This window comes from Sceloporus occidentalis, unplaced genomic scaffold (assembly GCF_023333645.1).
Source record: "Sceloporus occidentalis isolate IW3139 unplaced genomic scaffold, rSceOcc1.0.p SCAF_59, whole genome shotgun sequence".
Classification (NCBI taxonomy): Eukaryota; Metazoa; Chordata; class Lepidosauria; order Squamata; family Phrynosomatidae; genus Sceloporus; species Sceloporus occidentalis.
Window position 1 is genome coordinate 2354853 of NW_028317039.1, and position 21255 is coordinate 2376107.

The window sequence follows — 21255 nt, forward strand, 5'->3', positions numbered from 1 at the left end:
GCCCTACCTTCTTGTAAAACGCATACTGGAGACCATTTTGCATTTTACTGTATGTAAATTAGTACTTGAATTCTTTAGTTATTGCATATATAAAATTATACTTTTGTCTCATTCCCCCTTTACTTATGTGGTACCAGTTGTCATTGCAACCCAAGCAAATAATTGTAACCAACTAAAACAGTACTCTTCTTAAGTAGCTATCATATTAACCCTAAGCATGCATAATTATAGCTATTTAACACTGACTAGAGGAAGAGTGATCAGTCATCTGATGAAGTTTCACTGGACAGCTGGAAGATCTGCTTGTTTTAAGAACTAAATTAGACTTTCTTGTGGAGTTGCTGTAGCATTTTTTTTTATGTAAAATATTAACACATTTTCATACATAGTACATTTTTATTGACATCTGGCTCCTCCTGTATCTATTTTGTTCTTTTTCTGGTCCAACCTTGAGATGGTGTGATCATAAATATTGGCTGGATCTTTCCATTTCCATACATCAACTAGAGCAGGATTGCTCTACGGCAAGTGAGTGTGAATCACTAAAATACTGTTACGTTTTACATAATTTACCGAGAGCTCTATGTATATTGATTTTATTTTTTTCATGTAATTTTCTATGGAGAACATTTACATTTGAGGATTAAAACTAGAAATAAAAAAGTATCTTTTTTATACATCTACACATGGGTATTTTAGTTGTTACACAAAACATTTTCAGATTGTTTTTTAAATACTAGCAATATACCACCATTGAGACCATTTTAAGAAAAATAATGATGTCAGTAAACATTATCATGAGTGGTGCGGCAGTCCTACGGATATATTTTTCTCAATACTGGCTATATACCACCACCTGGATCGCAGCAATTTTGAAGAGCTTGAACTTAATGGACTTTTGTGTTTTTTTGAAATGACAATGGGAGCAAGTGAATTACCTTTCAAGCCACTTATATCTAAAGAGTTCTGGGTTCCCAACATGCTACAAACATATAAAATATAAAATGTTTTGTAGGTAAGGTATTAGGCAGTAGGCACTTGGGTGGAATATACCCCCAAAACAGAGTGGACAATTTGAAGGGGTGGGTTAGGGGAAGAAATTCAGGTGCAATAGTAAGAGCTAGCTGCCACTACAGACCTCTGATTCTCCTTATGTTGAGTCTAGTTTTATGTGCTTTGCTATTCGTAGTCATCAAGGAATTTAGAAGGATTTTAATTATATCATACTGTATTTGTGTGGGTGTGCAACTTACTATTCCATTCAATGATTAAGTATCAGCAGGGTATATATTTGATATAGACATATTTAGTAAAATAACATTTATTTCTTGGAAGATACTTTTCTATTTGCCCATGTCATTTACTGGTTGTTTTATTGTATATATTTGATATTGCTATCTGTGCTACAAATGCTTTTGTTAAACAAAACAGTTACTAGCTAAAACAGTGCAAGTGCTTGGAATTAAAGTAGAAAATAATTAAACTGCAGATGTTTTAATGCCTCACACATGTTATATGCCTGTGGTATAGCACTATGAGAATACAGACTCCAAATGCAAACCTGCACCCTTTTTAAACTCTGTTCCTATGACGTGTCTCTGAAAAGATGTTTTCCATTATTCAGCGCAGCTAAACAGGATAATTCATTATTTAATAATTTAGGTGGGACTATCATCGGGGAGCATTTAACATTTTCACTCCCAAAAACAGCTACTATTATCTATAATAGGACGTGCATACATTCACAAGCAATATGTTCAGACAAAAAGCAATAACAAGTTTAATATCTTCTTGAGGTTGTGCATGATACTCAGATACAATAGCCAGTGCCATCAACAGTCCTGATTTCAAAATAATGAGTCTTCCATTGCTTTTGATGAGCTTGTCTATATTTCAGTAAGAATATCCTTAAAATCTATTTTGTATGTGGTAGGTGTGAAGCCAGTGATATAAATAGGATTAGCAATCCAGCAATGGAAAAAATATTATGGTGTGCTCTTGTTTTAAAAAGTGAAAAATCATGTTCTCAATGTAATCCTAAAAATATTATTTGGAGATTTTTTTCTCAATTGAAATGCATGCCCTAAGAGGAACACTGATCAATTCACGACCGTCCCAAAGAGAAGGTTTTTTTAAAATCTTTTTACGCAAGTGAATCTGTCAGCAGCTTTGCCACTCTTACAGGTCTTTCTGTGTTTATAAAAGAGTTACCTGTGGCCACGTGAATGGATAGTAAAAAATCAGATACATATTTTAAAGTACATGTCACTAATAAAGCAGAAGTGTCCATAGGCGTCGATAGTGGGGGGGGCAAGGGCGGCGATTGCCCCCCTAGATTATTAATTGCCCCCCTTTTTTCACCCCACCAAATTTGGAACCCCCATCTTAAAGTATGGGCACACTGGGAAGTTGCCCAGGTGCCCTGAGTTCTGGGGGCCCCATAGTGAATCACATTGCTGACAGCAATGGAAGATGTGAAAGGTATGGGGAGAAAGGCGTGTAAGGGCAGTGTATGTGTATATATGTGTGTGTTTGTAAGCTGGTGTGTGTAAGATCAGCGTGTTTATGGGCAGGTGTATGTATATGGGCAGGTGTGTGTAAGAGCAATGTAGGTAAATGTGTGTATGTGAATTGGTGTGTGTGTGTGTGTGTGTATGTGTGTGTGTGAAGGCAGGGATGTGTGAGGGCAATATATGTCTATCTGTGTGTATGGACAGGCATATGTTAGGGAAGTGTATGTATATGTGTGTGTGTGTGTGTGTATGGGCAGGTGTTTGTAAAATCAGTTTGTGTAGGCAGTCGTGTATAAGGACAGTGTATGTATATGGGCAGTGAAAAAAACCTTGTCTTTTAATCTAACAAATACAGTATATATGGTAACATTTATTTAAAATATTATAATTGCCCCTAATATGTTTAGACCAGCAGGTACAACTGCATGCGACAGAAGTCTAGTTGAGTGCATCTATGCAGCCATGTTCTATATGACCCAGAAATGGCAGCTAGACTTCAAATCACTGATGACACAAAAATGGCACATGTGTTTAAGTAACAATATCCTTCAAATCTGTTGGGTACAAAGTCTGTCCTAGAAATAAGGATAGCAACCATAACGTTTGCATAGACACATCTATATGCATACACAAAAGCATAGGCCACAAGAGGAATCTCACAGGATCTTTCTAAATGCTTGCTCCTGCCTAATTGCAGCCCTGTCAAGGAATTTTCAGGAGGGTTAAGTATAGATGCATGCAATTTTCCTTTGAGCAATACATACATTGTTGAGTTTGATCTTGCCCTTGTCTTGTTTCTGAAGGTGTCCAGACAGATGGTAGAGGACAGCTCTGCTTCTTCTGCGATTGGCATTGAACCCAGGTGGTCTGGTGTCAGTGTATATTTCCAAATCATCCTCCTCTGAATGAAAAGAAAGCAAAGACAATGTTGAACCAAGTCTCAGACTGGTTGTATACCAGTCAGGGTATACCTGATATAAGGTTCATATCTCATTTTATCATGGGACTGATCATGATTTATTACGTATGTGTTTTTCTTTCTTATGGGCCATCTTAACCTGATTTTGTTTATGTAGTCCAGTCGTCAGTTGGCGTTTAAATGTTTTTTTGAGCCAACACAGAAAGAATGCAGAATAGCATAGGCTTTTGTGTCCACAGGAGTTCTTTTCTTCATCTGAAAAAGAGATATCTAGTGTTCCAACAGCTTAAGTTATTCTATATAGGCTTATGTCACTGTGATGTCCCTGAAGAAAGGGATAACTGCTTACAAGAGTCTAAGCTCAGTACTCCAATCTAGTTGATTAATATCTGCTGATGTAGCAGTTACTGGGGCTTAAAACAAACACATCTTCACAAACAGGCTTTTTTTTCTTCTTCTTCCATTTGTGGATCTCATACAGGCTGTGACAACACTAAGCAGCCTGGGTTTATGTTGTTTGGATGCCTTTTATTTCCCCCTTAAGTAGAGGGAAAATTAAGTGGAGGTGAGGTTTTGTTATATGTTTGACCTGTATATTTTATGTCACTGTGAATGTAACAGTGTTGCATACTGGGAACTCCATGTTCAAACGAAGTCCACTCCGTTACAGTCGCTCTACATGTTTTTACATGTAGGCCCAATAAAAGGTGTCCACTTTGAATAAAGACCCCATCTCCTCTTGGGTCACTATGGTTATACCCATTATCCTTATGTAGTCAGACTAGCCATTTAAAACAAAGGCATTTTGTACCTTGATATATGCAGAAGCTATACTCAAGATGAGTTTACCTTAAGCAACCAATTACTTGTAGCCAATGGTTTATGTTGGAGCCCTCAGCCTCCCCAAGGCCAAGGGGGAGGCCTTCCTCCTTCTACCTTATCATATCCAGGCACTTTTTTTATCATGATGGGCCAAGGAGGAGGTTTCGAAAGCTCCACTGGATACTAATTACAAACTACACTTCCAACAGATGATCCGAAGATGATATCCCCACTTGAAACTCTCATGGTTTTGTGTTTAATGGGCTTTCTTCCACATCATTGTTTCTGAGTCATACAGGCATGATTAACATTTTAAGATTCTACAATCATGTAAATACCCAAGATTATTTTTTTTCTTAACCATACGCCATAGTTAAAATAATAATGAAATGTTTATCATTTAGCTACATTACTGCCCAAACCTGGCATATGGTTGAGGAGTGAGGTTAGACAGACATGGTTTAGCAAACAATGGACAAAAGCTCCAGTGCTCATGTGGGGAGGAATTTTGTACAACTGGTGAAACACTGACATGCTGTTCTATAAAGAAATCAAGCATTACAGCTATAGATGCAATTACAGAGGAACTCAAGGAATGGGTAAGACAGAAAGGACGTGGTGGTCTTTTTTTGTCCTTCTGGAAATTAAATGTGTTTGTAATTAATCTTAAGTACCTTTTCTGTCTTCTTGTCAAGAGGGTATATAAAACCAACCCCTATTCTGCACAAATTAGATAGAATTCATACAGCCTCCCGCTGAGCTATTTCATGCCTTAAGACTGGTACCCATGTAGTTCTGCAAGTACATTTATTTCAACAACCCTTTATAGTGTGTGCGTAACACCATGCATATACCTCTTGGTTTTAGACTTGGTTACCTACTGTAGAAAGCCTTGCTAATGAGAGCATGTGGCCTTATATAACAATAACATATGCAGCAAAGTTACGCTAGTATATTTTTGTATTTGTGCATCTACATGTTGTTTTGTGTTGTCTTTGTTATAGTTTCATTTTTTAAACCCTTCAGGACCAGGTTTTTTTTACCATGTATGTGCTAAATGACCAGAGCAGTTTTTGTGTTTTCTGTATTCAACTGTGATTGCCCACTAACTCATTTAGTGAACCCCCACAAGTAGAGCTTTATTTTGAAATAATAATTTAGTAAATAATAAAGTAGTTGAGGAGCCAACTCGTAAGGAGGCCATATTAGTTTTAGTGTTCACTTGCAGAGATTTGCTAACAGATAATTCTGTAGGTGAAAGCTTGGGATCGAATGATCATCAGTCTGTGTGGTTTAATATACGAACAGTGACACCACACAAAAAAACCCCCAAAAACATTTAAATGGAGTCCAGGAGAAATGGGATTATTTAAAAGTTGAATTATTGAAGATAACAGAAAAATGTATTAGGATGGTAAGTAAGACCAAAAAAATAAATAAATCACTGTGGTACTTCGCAGAAGTGGCCAAAATAGTAAAAAGACGTTTGCCTTTAGTGACGAAGATAGACATCTATAAGATTAGGCATAAAGAAGCAAAGCAAGAGAGCAAAGAGCAGCTAAATCACACGCAGAAGAGATAATTGCCCTGTCAGTGAAAAAAAAGGCAATTACAAAATTTTTTAGATATATAAATGAGAAAAGGAAAGTAAAACAAGGTAAGATTGCCTCAACAAATATTTCTGTTCAGTATTTACAAATGAAAGTGAAGGAAAGGGGCCTCAGTTAGGAAAAAAGTAATTTGATACATATAGATATGTTGGTGAAAGTTCAGAGAAGGGCTACTAAAATGGTTCATGGATTACAGGATAAAACTTACCAGAAAGGTTAAAGGCAGTGGTGTTGGCAGGGGGTGCCAGAATGGGCCATGGCCCCCTACATCATGTGTGTCCCCGAATTGAAACGCAGAGAGAGAGAGGCCCCGAGTGGTTGCTCAGGAATAAGTTTTCAGCAACCCTTCGGCACCTCTCACTCTCCTCTGCGAGGCTTCTGGCTCGGTCACAGTGCCGGCATTTCATGCACGGTGATGTCATATTCCGGCGCTCAGCAGTGATGCAGAGCACACCGTGGCAGAGCAGGGAGACAGAGGCCTTGCGATCCCACCGCAGGACTTCTACAAGGTAAGTAAACTTCAAAGGGGGGGAGGATAGATAGTGAGGAGAAGGGAGTGAGATAAGGTAGATAGGGAGAAGAGAGTGAGAAGGGGTAGATAGGGCAGAAGGGAGAGGGTGGGTAAATAGGGAGAAAGGAAGGTAGCAAGAATATTGAAATAAAGAGTCAGAATGAGAGAGAGAGTGAATAGATTAATGTGTGGATGAATTGTGTGAATGAATGAGAGAATAAATGAATTAATGTGTGGATGAATTGTGTGAATGAGTGAGAGTATTAATGTGTGGATGAATTGTGTGAATGAGCGAGAGAAGTAATGAATTTTCTGAGAATGGATTAATAAATATGTGTAAATAATTTGTGAAAGAGTGAAAGAATAAATCATTGTGTGAATGAAAGTGAATTAGTGAGTGACTGTAAAGTGTATGAATCATAGGTGTATAATTGATTTGTGAAAAAGGCAAAGATGGTATAAGCAGGGTGTTTAAGCATTGGGGACCAAGATGGTTTATGGGACACACTCGGCTGTTTGGGGACAATGTTGACTCATTCTGGGCTGTTTGGCGACAAATATAGCATGTCCTATGTGTGTATAATTTTGGTGCTGGTCAGGTTCTATGTGGGCACTATGGATGCCAGGACTGGGTTTGGGGTGTGCAACCTAAAATCTATGCCTGTAATTTAGGCGGTTTTATCTATACCTTTAATGCTGAGTTTTTATGTAAATTCCAATTGATCTATACCTGCAAAGCTGGGTTTTTGTGTTATTCTGTAGATCAATATCCGCTATGCTATCTTTCCATATATTATTTATGTTTACCTGCAAATACAGGATTTGTATGTCTTATTCAGTTGATCAATACCTGGAGTGCTGTTTCCATATGTTGTTTATTTGATCTATACCGTCAGTGCTGAGTTTACATATGATTTCTAGTTGATGTATACCTGCAATGCTGGGTTTGTGTGTTCTGTTGATTTATACCTGCAATGCTATGTTTCCATACATTATTTATTTATACCTGCAAATACATGGGTTTTATGTATGGTTTAGTGAATGAGGGGACAAAGGGACTCTGGGGATGATTACTGGGGAAGAGGACCTCTCAATGTCACGGTGCAGTCAGAAGGAGGGAAGTCTGCACTGACTCTCACAGTCTTCCTCTGATCTGCAGTCAGTGTGGCAAATATTTTTTTGTGTGTGGTAGCGGATGGAGTGATTGCATGCTAGGAATATATATATATATATATATATATATATATATATATATATATAGGCAGCAGGGGCAAATATTTATCTAATATTTATATATACTGGCAGTAGGGTGTAATATTAATATATATATCGGCCGCAGGGTCGAATATTAAAGAATGAAATATAACTTGCCAGTTCATATTTCAAGCAAGGTCTTTCCTTCAAAGAGATAAGTACATACTATGTATGTATAATGCATATATATATATATATATATATGTAGCGTTTTATAATTGCCCCCCCACTTTCGTCCCTGTCCCCCCATGTGCCCCCCCTAAATATGAAAGCTGGAGACGCCACTGGTTAAAGGATCTTAATATATATAGCTTGGAAGAAAGACGTGCCAGGGGGGATATGATATGAAACATTTAAATACTTAAATGGAGTCAACATGATAAAGGAAGAAAGTTTATTTTAAAGAAGAAATACTACCACAACAGGAGGACAAGCTAGAGGGGAAAAGGTTTAAAAGTGACAACAGGAATTATTACTTTACTGAAAGGGATAGGCATAAACCTCCCCCGGGTTAGCCCCCCCATATTAAGAATTTTTACAAAAGATCATTGCATTTGTTAGATCTTTGTTAGATCAGGTTTGATCAACTGTTTTTTTCGTTAGATCTACTCTAAAATAGGCAATATTAACAATCTTTAATAACCCGTAGCCAGCACCCCCCAACAAAAATTTCAACAAAATGTTACCGATTATGATAGCTCTGTGTTAGATCAGGTTTGATCAGACAAAATTTTTGTTAGATCTAGTCTAATTACTGAGATATTGCATATTTAATGGCTGGCCCCCCCTCAACTGAAATTTGGAATTTTTTTAATGGATTTTGGTAGATATTCGTTAGATCCGGTTAGATCAACAGTTTTTTTCGTTAGATCTATCACGCAGGAGGCGGTATTCACAATCCTATTTTGTGTGCGGGGAGGATAGGTTTTATTTCCTAAATGCTTTATTTCCTATCTTTTAGCTTTGTATAGTGTTTCCAGGGCCGGCGTTAGGTGTTCAGGTGCCCTGTGCGGACCACCCCCGAATTCCACGGAACAGAGGTAGAGCTCAGCGGGACATAAATTCCAAATTTTAGTTGGAGGGGCAATCCATATGTATTGCTATCCCCCGCACACAAAATAGGATTGTGAATACCACCTCCTGCGTGATAGATCTAACAAACAAAAAAATTGATCTTACTGGATCTAACGAGTATCTACCAAAATCCATTAAAAAAGTTCCAAATTTCAGGAGGGGGGCCAACCCGTATGTATTCTCATCCCCCGCACACAAAATAGGATTGTGAATACCGCCTCCTGCATGATAGATCTAACGGAAAAAAACTATTGATCTTACCAGATCTAATGAATATCTACCAAAATCCATTAAAACATTTCCGAATTTCAGTTGGGGGGGCAACCCGTATGTATTCCCATCCCTCGCACACGAAATAGGATTGTGAATACTGCCTACTGCGTGATAGATCTAACAAAAAAAACAGTTGATCTAGCCGGATCTAACGAATATCTACCAAAATCCTTAAATTTTTTTCCAAATTTCAGTTGGGGGGGGGCAGCCCATATGTATACCCACCCCCGGCATACAAAATAGGATTGTGAATACCACCTCCTGCGTGATAGATCTAACGAAAAAGCAGTTGATCTAACCGGATCTAACGAATATCTACCAAAATCCATAAAAAAAAATATCAAAATTTCAGTTGAGGGGGGGCCAACTCGTATGTATACCCATCCCCTGCACACAAAATAGGATTGTGAATATCGCCTCCTGCGTGATAGATCTAACGAAAAAAAAATGTTGATCTAACCGGATCTAACGAATATCTACCAAAATCCATAAAAAAATAATCCAAATTTCAGTTGAGGGGGGGCCAACTCGTATGTATACCCATCCCCCGCACACAAAATAGGATTGTGAATACCGCCTCCTGCGTGATAGATCTAACGAAAAAAACTGTTGATCTAACCGGATCTAACGAATATCTACCAAAATCCATAAAAAAATAATCCAAATTTTAGTTGAGGGGGGGCCAGCCCATATGTATACCCACCCCCGGCAGTCAAAATAGGATTGTGAATACCGCCTCCTGCGTGATAGATCTAACGAAAAAAACAGTTGATCTAACGAATATCTACCAAAATCCATATTTTTTTTTTCAAAATTTCAGTTGAGGGGGGGCCAACTCGTATGTATACCCATCCCCCGCACACAAAATAGGATTGTGAATACCGCCTCCTGCTTGATAGATCTAACAAAAAAAACCAGTTGATCTAACCGGATCTAACGAATATCTAACAAAATCCTTTAAAACATTTCCAAATTTCAGTTGGGGGGGCAACCCGTATGTATTCCCATCCCTCGCACACGAAATAGGATTGTGAATACTGCCTCCTGCGTGATAGATCTAACGAAAAAAACAGTTGATCTAGCCAGATCTAACGAATATCTACCAAAATCCATTAAAAAAAATCCAAATTTCAGTTGAGGGGGGGCCAGCCCATATGTATACCCACCCCCGGCATACAAAATAGGATTGTGAATACCGCCTCCTGCGTGATAGATCTAACGAAAAAAACTGTTGATCTAACCGGATCTAACGAATATCTACCAAAATCCATAAAAAAAATTCCAAATTTTAGTTGAGGGGGGGCCAGCCCATATGTATACCCACCCCCGACAGTCAAAATAGGATTGTGAATACCGCCTCCTGCGTGATAGATCTAACGAAAAAAACAGTTGATCTAACCGGATCTAACGAATATCTACCAAAATCCATAAAAAAAAATCCAAATTTCAGTTGAGGGGGGGCCAGCCCATATGTATACCCACCCCCGGCACACAAAATAGGATTGTGAATACCGCCTCCTGCATGATAGATCTAACGAAAAAAACAGTTGATCTAACCGGATCTAACGAATATCTACCAAAATCCATAATTTTTTTCCCAAATTTCAGTTGAGGGGGGCCAGCCCCCCTCATTAAATATGCAATATCGCAGTAATTAGACTAGATCTAACAAAAATTTTGTCTGATCAAACCTGATCTAATGCAGAGCTATCATAATCAGTAACATTTTGTTGAAATTTTTGTTGAGGGGGGCTGGCTACGGGTTAGCCCCCCCTGAAAAAGATTGTTAATATTGCCTATTTTAGAGTAGATCTAACGAAAAAAACAGTTGATCAAACCTGATCTAACAAAGATCTAACAAATGCAATGATCTTTTGTAAAAATTCTTAATATGGGGGGGCTAACCCGGGGGAGGTTAGGCATAAGGCTAAGCTAGATGTAAGAGGTTGGACAGACTGGATGGGCCAAATGGTTCTTATGTGCCGTCACTTCCTCTGTTTCTATATATAAATCATCATTTAGTATGAAAAATATCTAAAAATGTGGGAAAATAAGGAAAAAAGCTAAATTTTCAATTTTGCCTATGAAAACTATATATAACCAGTGCAAATGGGAAACAAAAATGTATTTGTCCTGTTTTTGGAAAGACCTCATATGCCTCATATTTTCATTTATTTACAGGGTTTAATATAAATTGCACGGATCACTGTTTCCATACAAGATTTTTTTTAAATTTGGTATGCTGGGAGTTGGGCCCCGATAGTGAACCTAAGATAATACTCCATGAAGAGGAGATCAATCTGACCTCATTAATCTTACCGTGCCAAGACATATGAGGGAAAGCCCAACGTTGCAGGTCACTACGCAGTTGGATCAGTAATCTAGGGAAGTTTTTTCCGAAAACCGCGGTTAGATCCCTTTGGACCCATACACCCAAGTATTTAATGCTATCACGACACCATATTTAGGGAAATGAAGCCTTAATCGCCCGTGCCTCTTCCGGGAGCAATGAAACATTCAGGATCTCTGATTTATCTGCATTAATCTTGAAGTAAGAGAGGGAGCTGTAAACCCGCAGCTCCTCATGTATATGCGTTAGAGAAACAAGGGGCTGAAATATTGCAAAAAGTAGATCGTCCGCATACGTGGAAACTTTAAGTGTGTGATCTGAGCAGGCCAATCCGTGAATGCTGTGGTTGTCCCGGATTGCTTGCAAGAAAGGCTCAAGGGAAATGGCAAACAAAAGGGGGGAACAAGGGGCAACCTTGTCGCTTGCCGTTTTGAATCGGGAAAGAGTCCGTGAGGGCCCCATTCAGGCGAATCCACGCAGAAGGTGGACGTGTGTAAGGAGGTGATCCAATGAAGCCAAAATCTACCAAAGCCTGGGTCTGGAACATGAAATCCCGATTGATCCGGATGAATCAAAGATCCCAGAACACGTGTTTAGGAGGGAAATAGTGAAATAATGGATCCTTGCCTTCCTTAGGTAACACTGATATCGTCGCCATCAACGAATGTGGATGCTATTGTTCACCTTCTGGTATAGCATTGAGTAGTGATGTGGTGTTTGTAAGTGTTCCCAAAAGACCCGATAGTATCTAAGGGGGAGCCCATCTGGACCCAGGGCCTTCCCAGATGCCACAGACCTCACAGCAGTCAAAACTTCCTAGGTAGTGATCTCACATTCCAGATCCTCCAAGTGCGTACATGAGCATCTAGGTACTCCCTGATAAGGGAGCCCCTGTGGTCACCCATGTAGTCCCCTTGAAGATTATATAAAGAACGATAATACTGGCAGAAGGAGTCTGCAATGTCCATGGGAGAACAAGAGGTTAGGCCGTGAGGCGTCTTACTTATATAGAGTGATTGTTGTTTAGACCGCAGTGCCCTCTCAAGCAAGCTGCCACTCTTGTTACCGTGTTCATAGAAAAGGGTCCTAGTGCGTAAAAAAGATCTTTGGATGTTATAATTGAGCAACGTACTCAGGCGACGCCGCAGTGACACCATTTCTAGATACGTGTGCTCATTGCATGATTGTTTATGGAGTGATTCCATAGTCACAATGCGTTTCATGAGATCAGAAATCTCCTGAGTTCTCAGGCGTTTTAGGTGGGAAGCCTTACCAATAAAGATCCCCCGAACTGTGCATTTATGAGCCTTCCAAGTGGATGAGTGTCCCACCTCCAAGCTCACATTCTCCAGAAAGAAGTGTTTCAGGTGATCGATGAGGAAAGAGGTGTGCACGGAAACGCAAGATAACCAGGGAGTGATCCGAAATCTCTGCAGTACCAATGAAGCATCCTTCCAGTGAACCTAAGTGATAATAATCCATCAAGAGGAGATCAATTCTGGAGTATGATCTGTGAGGGGTAGAATAGCATGTGAATACTTCCGGAGGATAGAGTTGAATTGCTTGATGTGGGAATGAGAGGCCCCTGAAGTGGTATCTAAGCGGGGATCTGGGGGCATATTAAAGCCCCCCAAACCAGAACTCCTCGTTTAAACTCTAAGGAACAGAGAATGCGGGCTAAGGTGGCGCATTGCCTCCGATTGGGAAGGTAGATGGAGGCGAAAGTGTTATGGAACCAAAATATATCAGCAAGAAACGCTTATTGCTTTAATGAATATAAGCTGGCTTCGACCAATATAAAGGGTCACACGTCCCTCAGGGATGTGGGAGACACAAGCAGCAGTTTCAGTTTGACTTATATCAGTTTCTGCAATTATACGGTTGACCTAGAGAATGCTAACATAATCTTCTTTGCAGCTGGCTGCCGGCCAACTATATCATTTGCATATAACGGTTGCTTGCTTACAACCCCTTTCACATATAAACTTTGTACAACTTTCTGCCTTTTTCCGCATAGTTTCAGGATTAACCAATTAACACGATTTACGTAACCTGACGCCCCTCTATATAAACTATAGTGTAAACGTAATAAAGCAGAGTGATTTTGGACCTGACCCAGTGTGTGTTGTGTGTCTTATTTCTCTCTCCGTGCACGTACATTTATATTCACATAATTTGGAGCAGTTCAACAATTGAAGAAAGGCTTTATTGGAAAGCATCCAAAACAGTTGGCGCCCAACGCGGGGCTCGAGGAAGCCGTACCCGTCGGAGGTCCCTCCCGGGGAGAGTTCACGCCGTGAGCTGACGACTGAGCAGCCCAGTTACAAGGTAAGATCGTTTCTCTCGTTACTCACGTGTGTATTTGGAGGAGGGAACTCAGGCGGTAGACGCACCCTCGAGAGGCAATAAAAGAACCCCATGTAAATATACTGTAGTAATCACTTGTTGAACTGTGGTGCCTCCCTTTTGCTGGCAAGCACACTGTAATAGGAAGGAATCGGTAAAGTGTTGCAAGTCTACACCGGATCAACCCAGTTGCTCTGATCCCCAGACGGTGCCGTAATACTAACACTAATTTGGACAGCCCAGTCGCCTGTCCCCAGTATATTATATTACTACAGTGTGTGTGCCTCGTATCAGAAGGTTTCGGACGGGTGCGGACAAGGACAAGGTTACGATATCGTTGCGGAATGGGGAACAATAACTGCGTTCCAAGTGGGTTTTGTTCGCCCTCCCAATTAGTTGCCGACAGACGAGGGAAAGGGTACATTAAGCAGTTATCTAAGTTGGAAAAACGATACAAAATACCCAAAGGAGGAACCTTATCAATTTGCACCTGGCAAAACCTCCTAAATGAAAAGGCAGGAAAATTAGATGACGACGGATTGAAAGATACTGTTAAAATCTGGCTAGGTTGTAGCAAAGAATTTAAATCGTTAGATGGCGAAGAAATGTATGATGAAAAGCACTCAAGATATCTGTGTAAAATTCCAGTGTCTCATACGCCACCGCCCTATAATGGCGCCGAGTTGTCGGACAAGGGGTGGAACTGCACAGCCTGTAATGCAATGACGTCAGGAAGCCGTCACTCTTGTCTGTACTGTGAGGCCCCCCACCCCCTGTCTACTCCGGCTACCATGTCGTGTCTGGCACAGACACCAGCGCCATCTTGTGACGCATTTCACCAACTATCTTTAGTGGAAAATCCCCACCAATTGCCTGCCCCGCCTTCTACGTCCTACCAGTACAAGTTGTGCTTAAGGATCCTAACATTCTTCCATACAAGGCCCAATATCCTTTATCAGTGGCCCAACAAGATACAATATCCACCCAAGTAGCTGCACTTCTAGAATCATGTGCAATAATACCTACCATTTCTCCTTGCAATACTCCGCTGTATCCAGTAAAAAAGAAACAGATCAAAGGCCAACCTCCAGTGTACAGGATGGGGCAAGATCTATGCGCTGTCAACGAAGCTACGGTTCTGGATGCCCCTATCGTGCCAAACCCACATACTCTCCTGTCCAGTATCCCGCCTACGGCATCCTGGTTCACTGTAATTGATCTTGCTAATGCTTTTTTCTCCATTCCACTGCATCCTTCGTGTCAATATCTTTTTGCATTCACCCACGCTGGTCGACAGTATACCTGGACTGTGATGCCTCAAGGAGCCCAAAACAGCCCATCCAGTTTCAGCAAAGCTATGTCTTCTATGCTCTCCTCCTGGCAGGACGCTCACCTGGAAGTTGAACTCCTGCAATACGTGGATGATTTGCTACTCTGTACTCCAGACCCATCCACGTGTCAAGAAATTACCTTGGATCTGCTCTATTTTCTAGCCTCGGCTGGCTGCAAGGTCTCCAAATCGAAGCTACAGTTATGTCTTCAAAAAGTTGTTTTTCTGGGACATTATATTACCAAAGGCCGCAAACACTTTACGATGGCACGAAAGAAGGCTATCCTAGAGTTGGCCCCGCCAGAAACTCCACATCAATTACAGACTTTTCTGGGTCTCATTTCATACTGTAGTTCCTGGATTCCTGACGTTTCTGTTCTGATGCAGCCGCTATATGATTGTATTCCTCGAAAACTCCCAGCCATTTTCTATCTCACACAAGAAGCACTGGACTTTTTCTACGCTCTACAACAAATGATTGCCTCATCTCCGGCTTTGGGAATTCTGAACTATTCTCTTCCGTTCCGTCTATATGTAATGGAACGACAAGACAATGCCACAGGTGTTCTTACCCAGATGCACAGTGGTCGACATCGTCCCCTCGGATTTTACTCCAAACGTTTAGATCCAGTTGCTCGCGCGGCACCCTCCTGTGTAAGGGCTATTCATGCTGCCAGCTGTCTCTTAGATGTCACTTCAGACATTGTTCTTGGACACCCTCTGACGATTCTAGCTCCACATGATAGTTCAGCTATTTTGCAACAGACTCAACCCAGACACCTCACTGCTCAACGTCATCTCCGACTCCAAGAAAGTCTCCTCCTACCTGACAATGTCTCTATTCAACGTTGCAATATTCTCAATCCGGCTGCCCTCCTTCCGCTTCCAAGGGGGGAGTATACTGATATTCCGTCTACGGATTTTATTGATCTAGCCACAGAAGAGGATTTTCAGGAACAGCTACTGTGGCATACACAGTCATCAAATGTCGATTTTCCAGATGTACCACCCGAAGACGACCCACATGATTGTCTGACCATGATGCAAACGGAAGTCGGTTCGCCTCCGAACATACAGGATACCTCACTCTCAAACCCAGAATGGACCCTATTTGTGGACGGCTCCAGATATGCCGATGACAAGGGTCGCTTCCATACGGGAATGGCGGTTACGACTGACACCACAGTACTCTGTGCAAAAGCTCTACGACCGGATCAGTTGGCCCATAAGGCTGAACTAGCTGCCCTCACCGAGGCCTGCATTATGGCCAAAGATTCTACCGCGAATATCTATACGGATTCCAGGTACGCCTTCAGAGTTGTACATGATTTTGGAGTCATCTGGAAGGCAAGAGATTATATCACCGCAGCAGGGACTCCAATCAAGAACGGGAAAGCAGTAGAAGCTTTGATGACTGCGGCCCTACTCCCGAAACAAGTTGCAGTAATCAAAATTAAGGCACACTCACGGGCTGACACTATGGAAGCAAAAGGAAACGCCTTAGCAGACAGTGCAGCCAAGCAAGCAGCCCTCAATGAAGACTCAATGGTCCCTCTAATGACGGTGACCGAGGAAGCAGCAATGGAATTAGACTGGGATATTCTAATTCAATTACAACAAGCTTCAACCAAGGAACAAAACCAATGGATACAAGAAGGAGCAGCTAAAGATGAGCGGGGAGCCTGGGCCAAAGGCCAATATCTTTGTTTACCCCGGACATTATATCCTTTAGTTGCATCGTTAGCTCACGGACCTACACATCAGTCTAAAACCATTATGAAAGAAATCATTGACAAAATCTGTATTGCTCCAGGAATCACTCCAATACTGGCACGCATCACCGAATCCTGTTTAATCTGCGCTCAGTGCAACACTGGAAGGGCGGAACCAACTCCGTCCAAATGTTTACCAAAAGCTCAATATCCTTTCCAACGGATTCAAATCGACCATATTCAAATGCCAATGTGTCAGACTTTTCAATATGTACTGGTAGTGGTAGATGTGTTCTCTGGATGGCCTGAAGCTTACCCAGTACGAAACCAAACCGCACCCACTACCGCAAAGAAACTTATTCAAGAACTTATTTGCCGTTTTGGAGTCCCTGAGGTCATAGAAAGCGACCAAGGACCTGCATTTACGGCAAACATCACTCAAGAAGTGTGGAAAATTATAGGTTCACATCTCGCCTTCCACACCGCCTACCGACCCCAAAGTAGTGGGAAAGTGGAAAGACTGAACGGTATACTCAAGTCAAAAATGTTAAAAATGACTCAAGAAACTGGTCTAAATTGGGTACAGTGTCTACCCATCATGCTTTTTGCTATCAGACATACACCAAAGGCATCACACAAACTCACTCCACACAAAATACTTTTCGGAAGTAGTCCCAGGTTAGGACAGTACTTCCCACAACAGTTGCAAATTAATTATAAAACAATGGCAAAATATGTTATTGCTTTGACTACTCAGTTATCTAATATATATGCCCAAGTTTTCTCTTCTATTCCAGATCCCAATACCCTCGAAGGTACTCACTCTCTATTGCCTGGGGAGTGGGTGGTCGTGAAGAAACACGTCCGATCTACTCTGGAACCGCAATTCGAGGGCCCTTATCAAGTGCTACTAACAACTCCTATCTCAGTAAAAGTTGAAGAGAAGCCCACGTGGATACACGCATCGCACTGCAAGAGAGTCAAAGGATACGATCCTCCAGCAATTGACTCCTAAAATGCATATCCTTTGCAAGGGGGTGGGCATCCCATTGCTATCGCTTATATTGCAGTACACGTGGGGAAACATGATTAGAGTTCATGGGCACACAGATTCTAAGGCTCAAGCCACTAGTCATAAAGGAGGACGGGCAGCTGTCACCCAAGACAGCCCGAAAGGCCCCCCTACCTTTTGGTATAATTCAAGCAACACCCAAGTAATTACCTTTATATTTCAAGCTTGCCATATTTTTGATTGTACCCCACACCCAGATCAATTTTGGGTAACGAAAATCGCCCGCAACGATCCAGGATATTGCCGCCCTGAATTCGCCGACTGTATCGGGTACATATGCTATGTCGGAGGGCAATGGGGGGACAACTGTGGGTACTGGGGTTCCATTATAACTAACTCAGGTATTATTAAATGGGGATATAAACCCCCGGAAGCCCTAGCCCTCAAGGATCAGTATGGTAAATCTTTATTTACACGGATGACCTTATTATCCACCGGAGTAGGTAATAATCAACAATACACACTTACTATAGAAGACCCACAACCCACTGATGCCCGAACCTACTATTTTGGGGTATACAAAACAAAATCCAATATGGGCTCAAGGGGCCCCTTTTATCTTAAAGATATGTACAATAATTCAGAATAGAAAGAGCCTCAAAGTGATCCTCCACTTAATCCCCTGGCTCCAAATGCTGGCCCATCCATCCGACGTATGGTAGCCATTGCCAACCCCACTTATGATAATACTGTGGCCATAGAAACCGGATATAATGATCATAATTTATGGCTCGAATGGATGCAGTTCTCTGCTGTCAAGTACAGTCTTGGGACGGTGCCTCTGCAGCTACCCTATCAGTCACTATTATGTCTGTTGAGTTTTTACACCGATACCAGTAGTAAACTCACCGAATGTGAAAAATGGAAAAATGAATACCCCTTATTAATCAAGACTCCTAAGCTCAATGAGGAGATCACCATATATCCTGGTAACTACACTTGTATTTCAAACACCCAAAGAACCGGTAAATTCTTTGGTAATTTCTCAGACGGCAGCTGTGCCGAATACAGTAATCTAACCACTTCCCTCACACAAAATCAAGTATATTGTCTGGGAGATATCTATTAGTTATGTGGGGATATGAAATCGCGCACTAGATTAGAAGGTAGTTGGACTGGTGAATATGCACTGGCTAAAGCTATAATGCCATTACTTATAATGTGGGAAAAGCCAGAAGCTGTTGAATCCCAGTCCACTCTATTTCATATAAAGCGTAGTGCTTCAAAAGCCCCCGAGGGAAGTTTTGACCCCCATGTATATATAGATGCAATAGAAGTCCCTAGGGGGGTCCCCGATGAATATAAAGCCCGAGATCAAGTAGCCGCTGGTTTTGAATCTATTTGGCCAATTACCGTATTTGCTCGATTATAAGACTAGGTTTTTTTCAGAGCAAATGCTCTGAAAAATACCCCTCGTCTTCTAATCGGGGTCGTCTTATAATCAGACCTCAAATAGAGGTCTGACTATGAGACTAAGATCCAGATCCCCCGCACCGCTGCAGGGGACCTGGATCCTTCTGTCCCCCCCCCATTTAACACTCCCCCCCACCCCACACACACTTACCGGTGCTTCCAATTTCCTGCTGTATACCGGGGCAGCGGGTTGACGTCCACGCGATCCGCTTAGACAACTTCCGCTGCAGCCGGATGGAGGTGTGGCTAGCAGCGGGGGTTGTCTGCGTCCATCGCGCAGACCTTCCCCGGCTGTCAGAGATCAGAGTTCCCTGCACCGGTGCGGGAACTCTGATCTCTGACAGCCGGGGAAGGTCTGCGCGATGGACGCAGACAACCCCCGCTGCTAGCCACACCTCCTTCCGGCTGCAGCGTAAGGAAGACTGCTGCCCCGGTATACAGCAGGAAATTTGAAGCACCGGTAAGTGTGCGATTGTGGGGAGGAGCAGCTATAATTGCCCCTGTAGGTGTGATCAAAGGGCTTGTGGGGGCTCTTTTTTTTGCTGTAGCAGGCCCCATACAAAATAAGTATTAACCCCTAAAATGCAGCGATTGAGGCATTGAAGGGGTTAATGCTGCACTGGCGCTCACGGAGGGATCAGGCTGCAGGGGAATGTTGTGGCAAGTCCCCACACTTGTGTTTGGAACAAGCAACAAACAACCTCCCTTCCTTGAAGCTGCCAGTGATCACATGTTCAACCTGTAGAATCGCTCCTGTAGGAGCAATCAAAGTCTCGGGAGAGGGCTTGGGGTGGCTATGCTGGTCTGCCCAGACTCCTGCAGCAGTGCCCCCCTGATCACCTTTATTGTGGCGACATGGGGGCATTTTTTTACATGACGTACTAGGTATTGTCAGATATTTTATGGTAGAAAACATGTATTCTATATATTCTGTATTTTACATGAGCACAAAATGGAGTCAAAGCCATTTTATTTTACTTAATCATATAATGATTATTTCTTTCTATCTTTGTTCCCTCTATAATTGAGAACAAAGAAGTATTCACGTATATAGATGTTTCAGTATATATGATCCAATTAACGTTATCTTCCATGAGAAAGTTAAGGAGTAGACACTACATATCCTTAGGAATGTAAATTGGAATGGGGGATACGTCGTAAAACCACCAAAACCTAATTTACTACCTAGGAGGCAACGTCTGGAGATATGGGTGACTACAAAGACCTGATTTACTATCTAGGAGGTAACATCTAAAGATAAGGGTGACCATGGATAAATTCCAAACACATATGTAATGGTCTTAAGTTATTTCTTAGACCAGAGCGTCTCTCGCAGGTAAATTAAGAAATTACAACGATGTAAATACGAGTAAAAGTCCTAATTATAATGGGTAAAACCCACCATTATGATTGGAGAATTCCAATCAAGAGGTGGAGGCTATGATAATAAGCCCTGTCTTTAAAAGCTTAGGTTTTTAATAATTAAGGGTCGGACCTTAAAAAAAGAAACGGACCTGAAACAGACAGACCCTGACGGACTCATTTAAATTTACCCCAGAGAATTGGAATCTCAAGATCCTGGCACCATAATCTTACTCTTAGAATTACTTTGAGTCCCAACCTATATAACTTTTAGAAAGTATATTTCTTTCCACTTAATTTCTTGCCACTGAACCTGGATTAACTTCTACAAGGACCAGTAGGACAACAGCAACAAGTGGTGGTAAATATAATTGTTTTATTATGCTGAATAGAGATAAATTTTGTCTTCTTCATATAGAATTCCCTGTTTCTGGGAAATAAATAATATATTGCATTATTGTATATGACGGCTTGTGAGACTGCAGCTTATAACCCGTGATAGTGACAATAATGAAAAGGTATTTTTACCTGTAGATGAAGTTTGACATTATTTGCATCTATTAGGAATTTCACTAAATACTCTTAGACATTATTAAATTATTTTAATCTGTCATATTAGTTGAACTAATATAATAGAGTTAGTGATCTTTTTATTACCGCCCTGATTATCATTTTGGTTGCTGAGTGGGATGGA

The 21255-nt window shown here is 41.3% G+C and overlaps 1 protein-coding gene across 1 annotated transcript in view; it reads right to left on the reverse strand.

Annotated features, from left to right (window-relative positions):
- Window positions 1-21255, reverse strand: part of LOC149287542 (voltage-gated delayed rectifier potassium channel KCNH8-like) — a 241409-nt gene that overhangs the window by 91644 nt on the left and 128510 nt on the right. Inside the window, exons 4-5 of the mRNA XM_089492752.1 lie at window positions 12044-12074; window positions 3278-3371 (exon numbers count right to left, since the gene is read on the reverse strand). Coding sequence (XP_089348878.1) covers window positions 3278-3371; window positions 12044-12074 — 125 coding nt within the window. The remainder of the gene's footprint in view (window positions 1-3277; window positions 3372-12043; window positions 12075-21255) is intronic.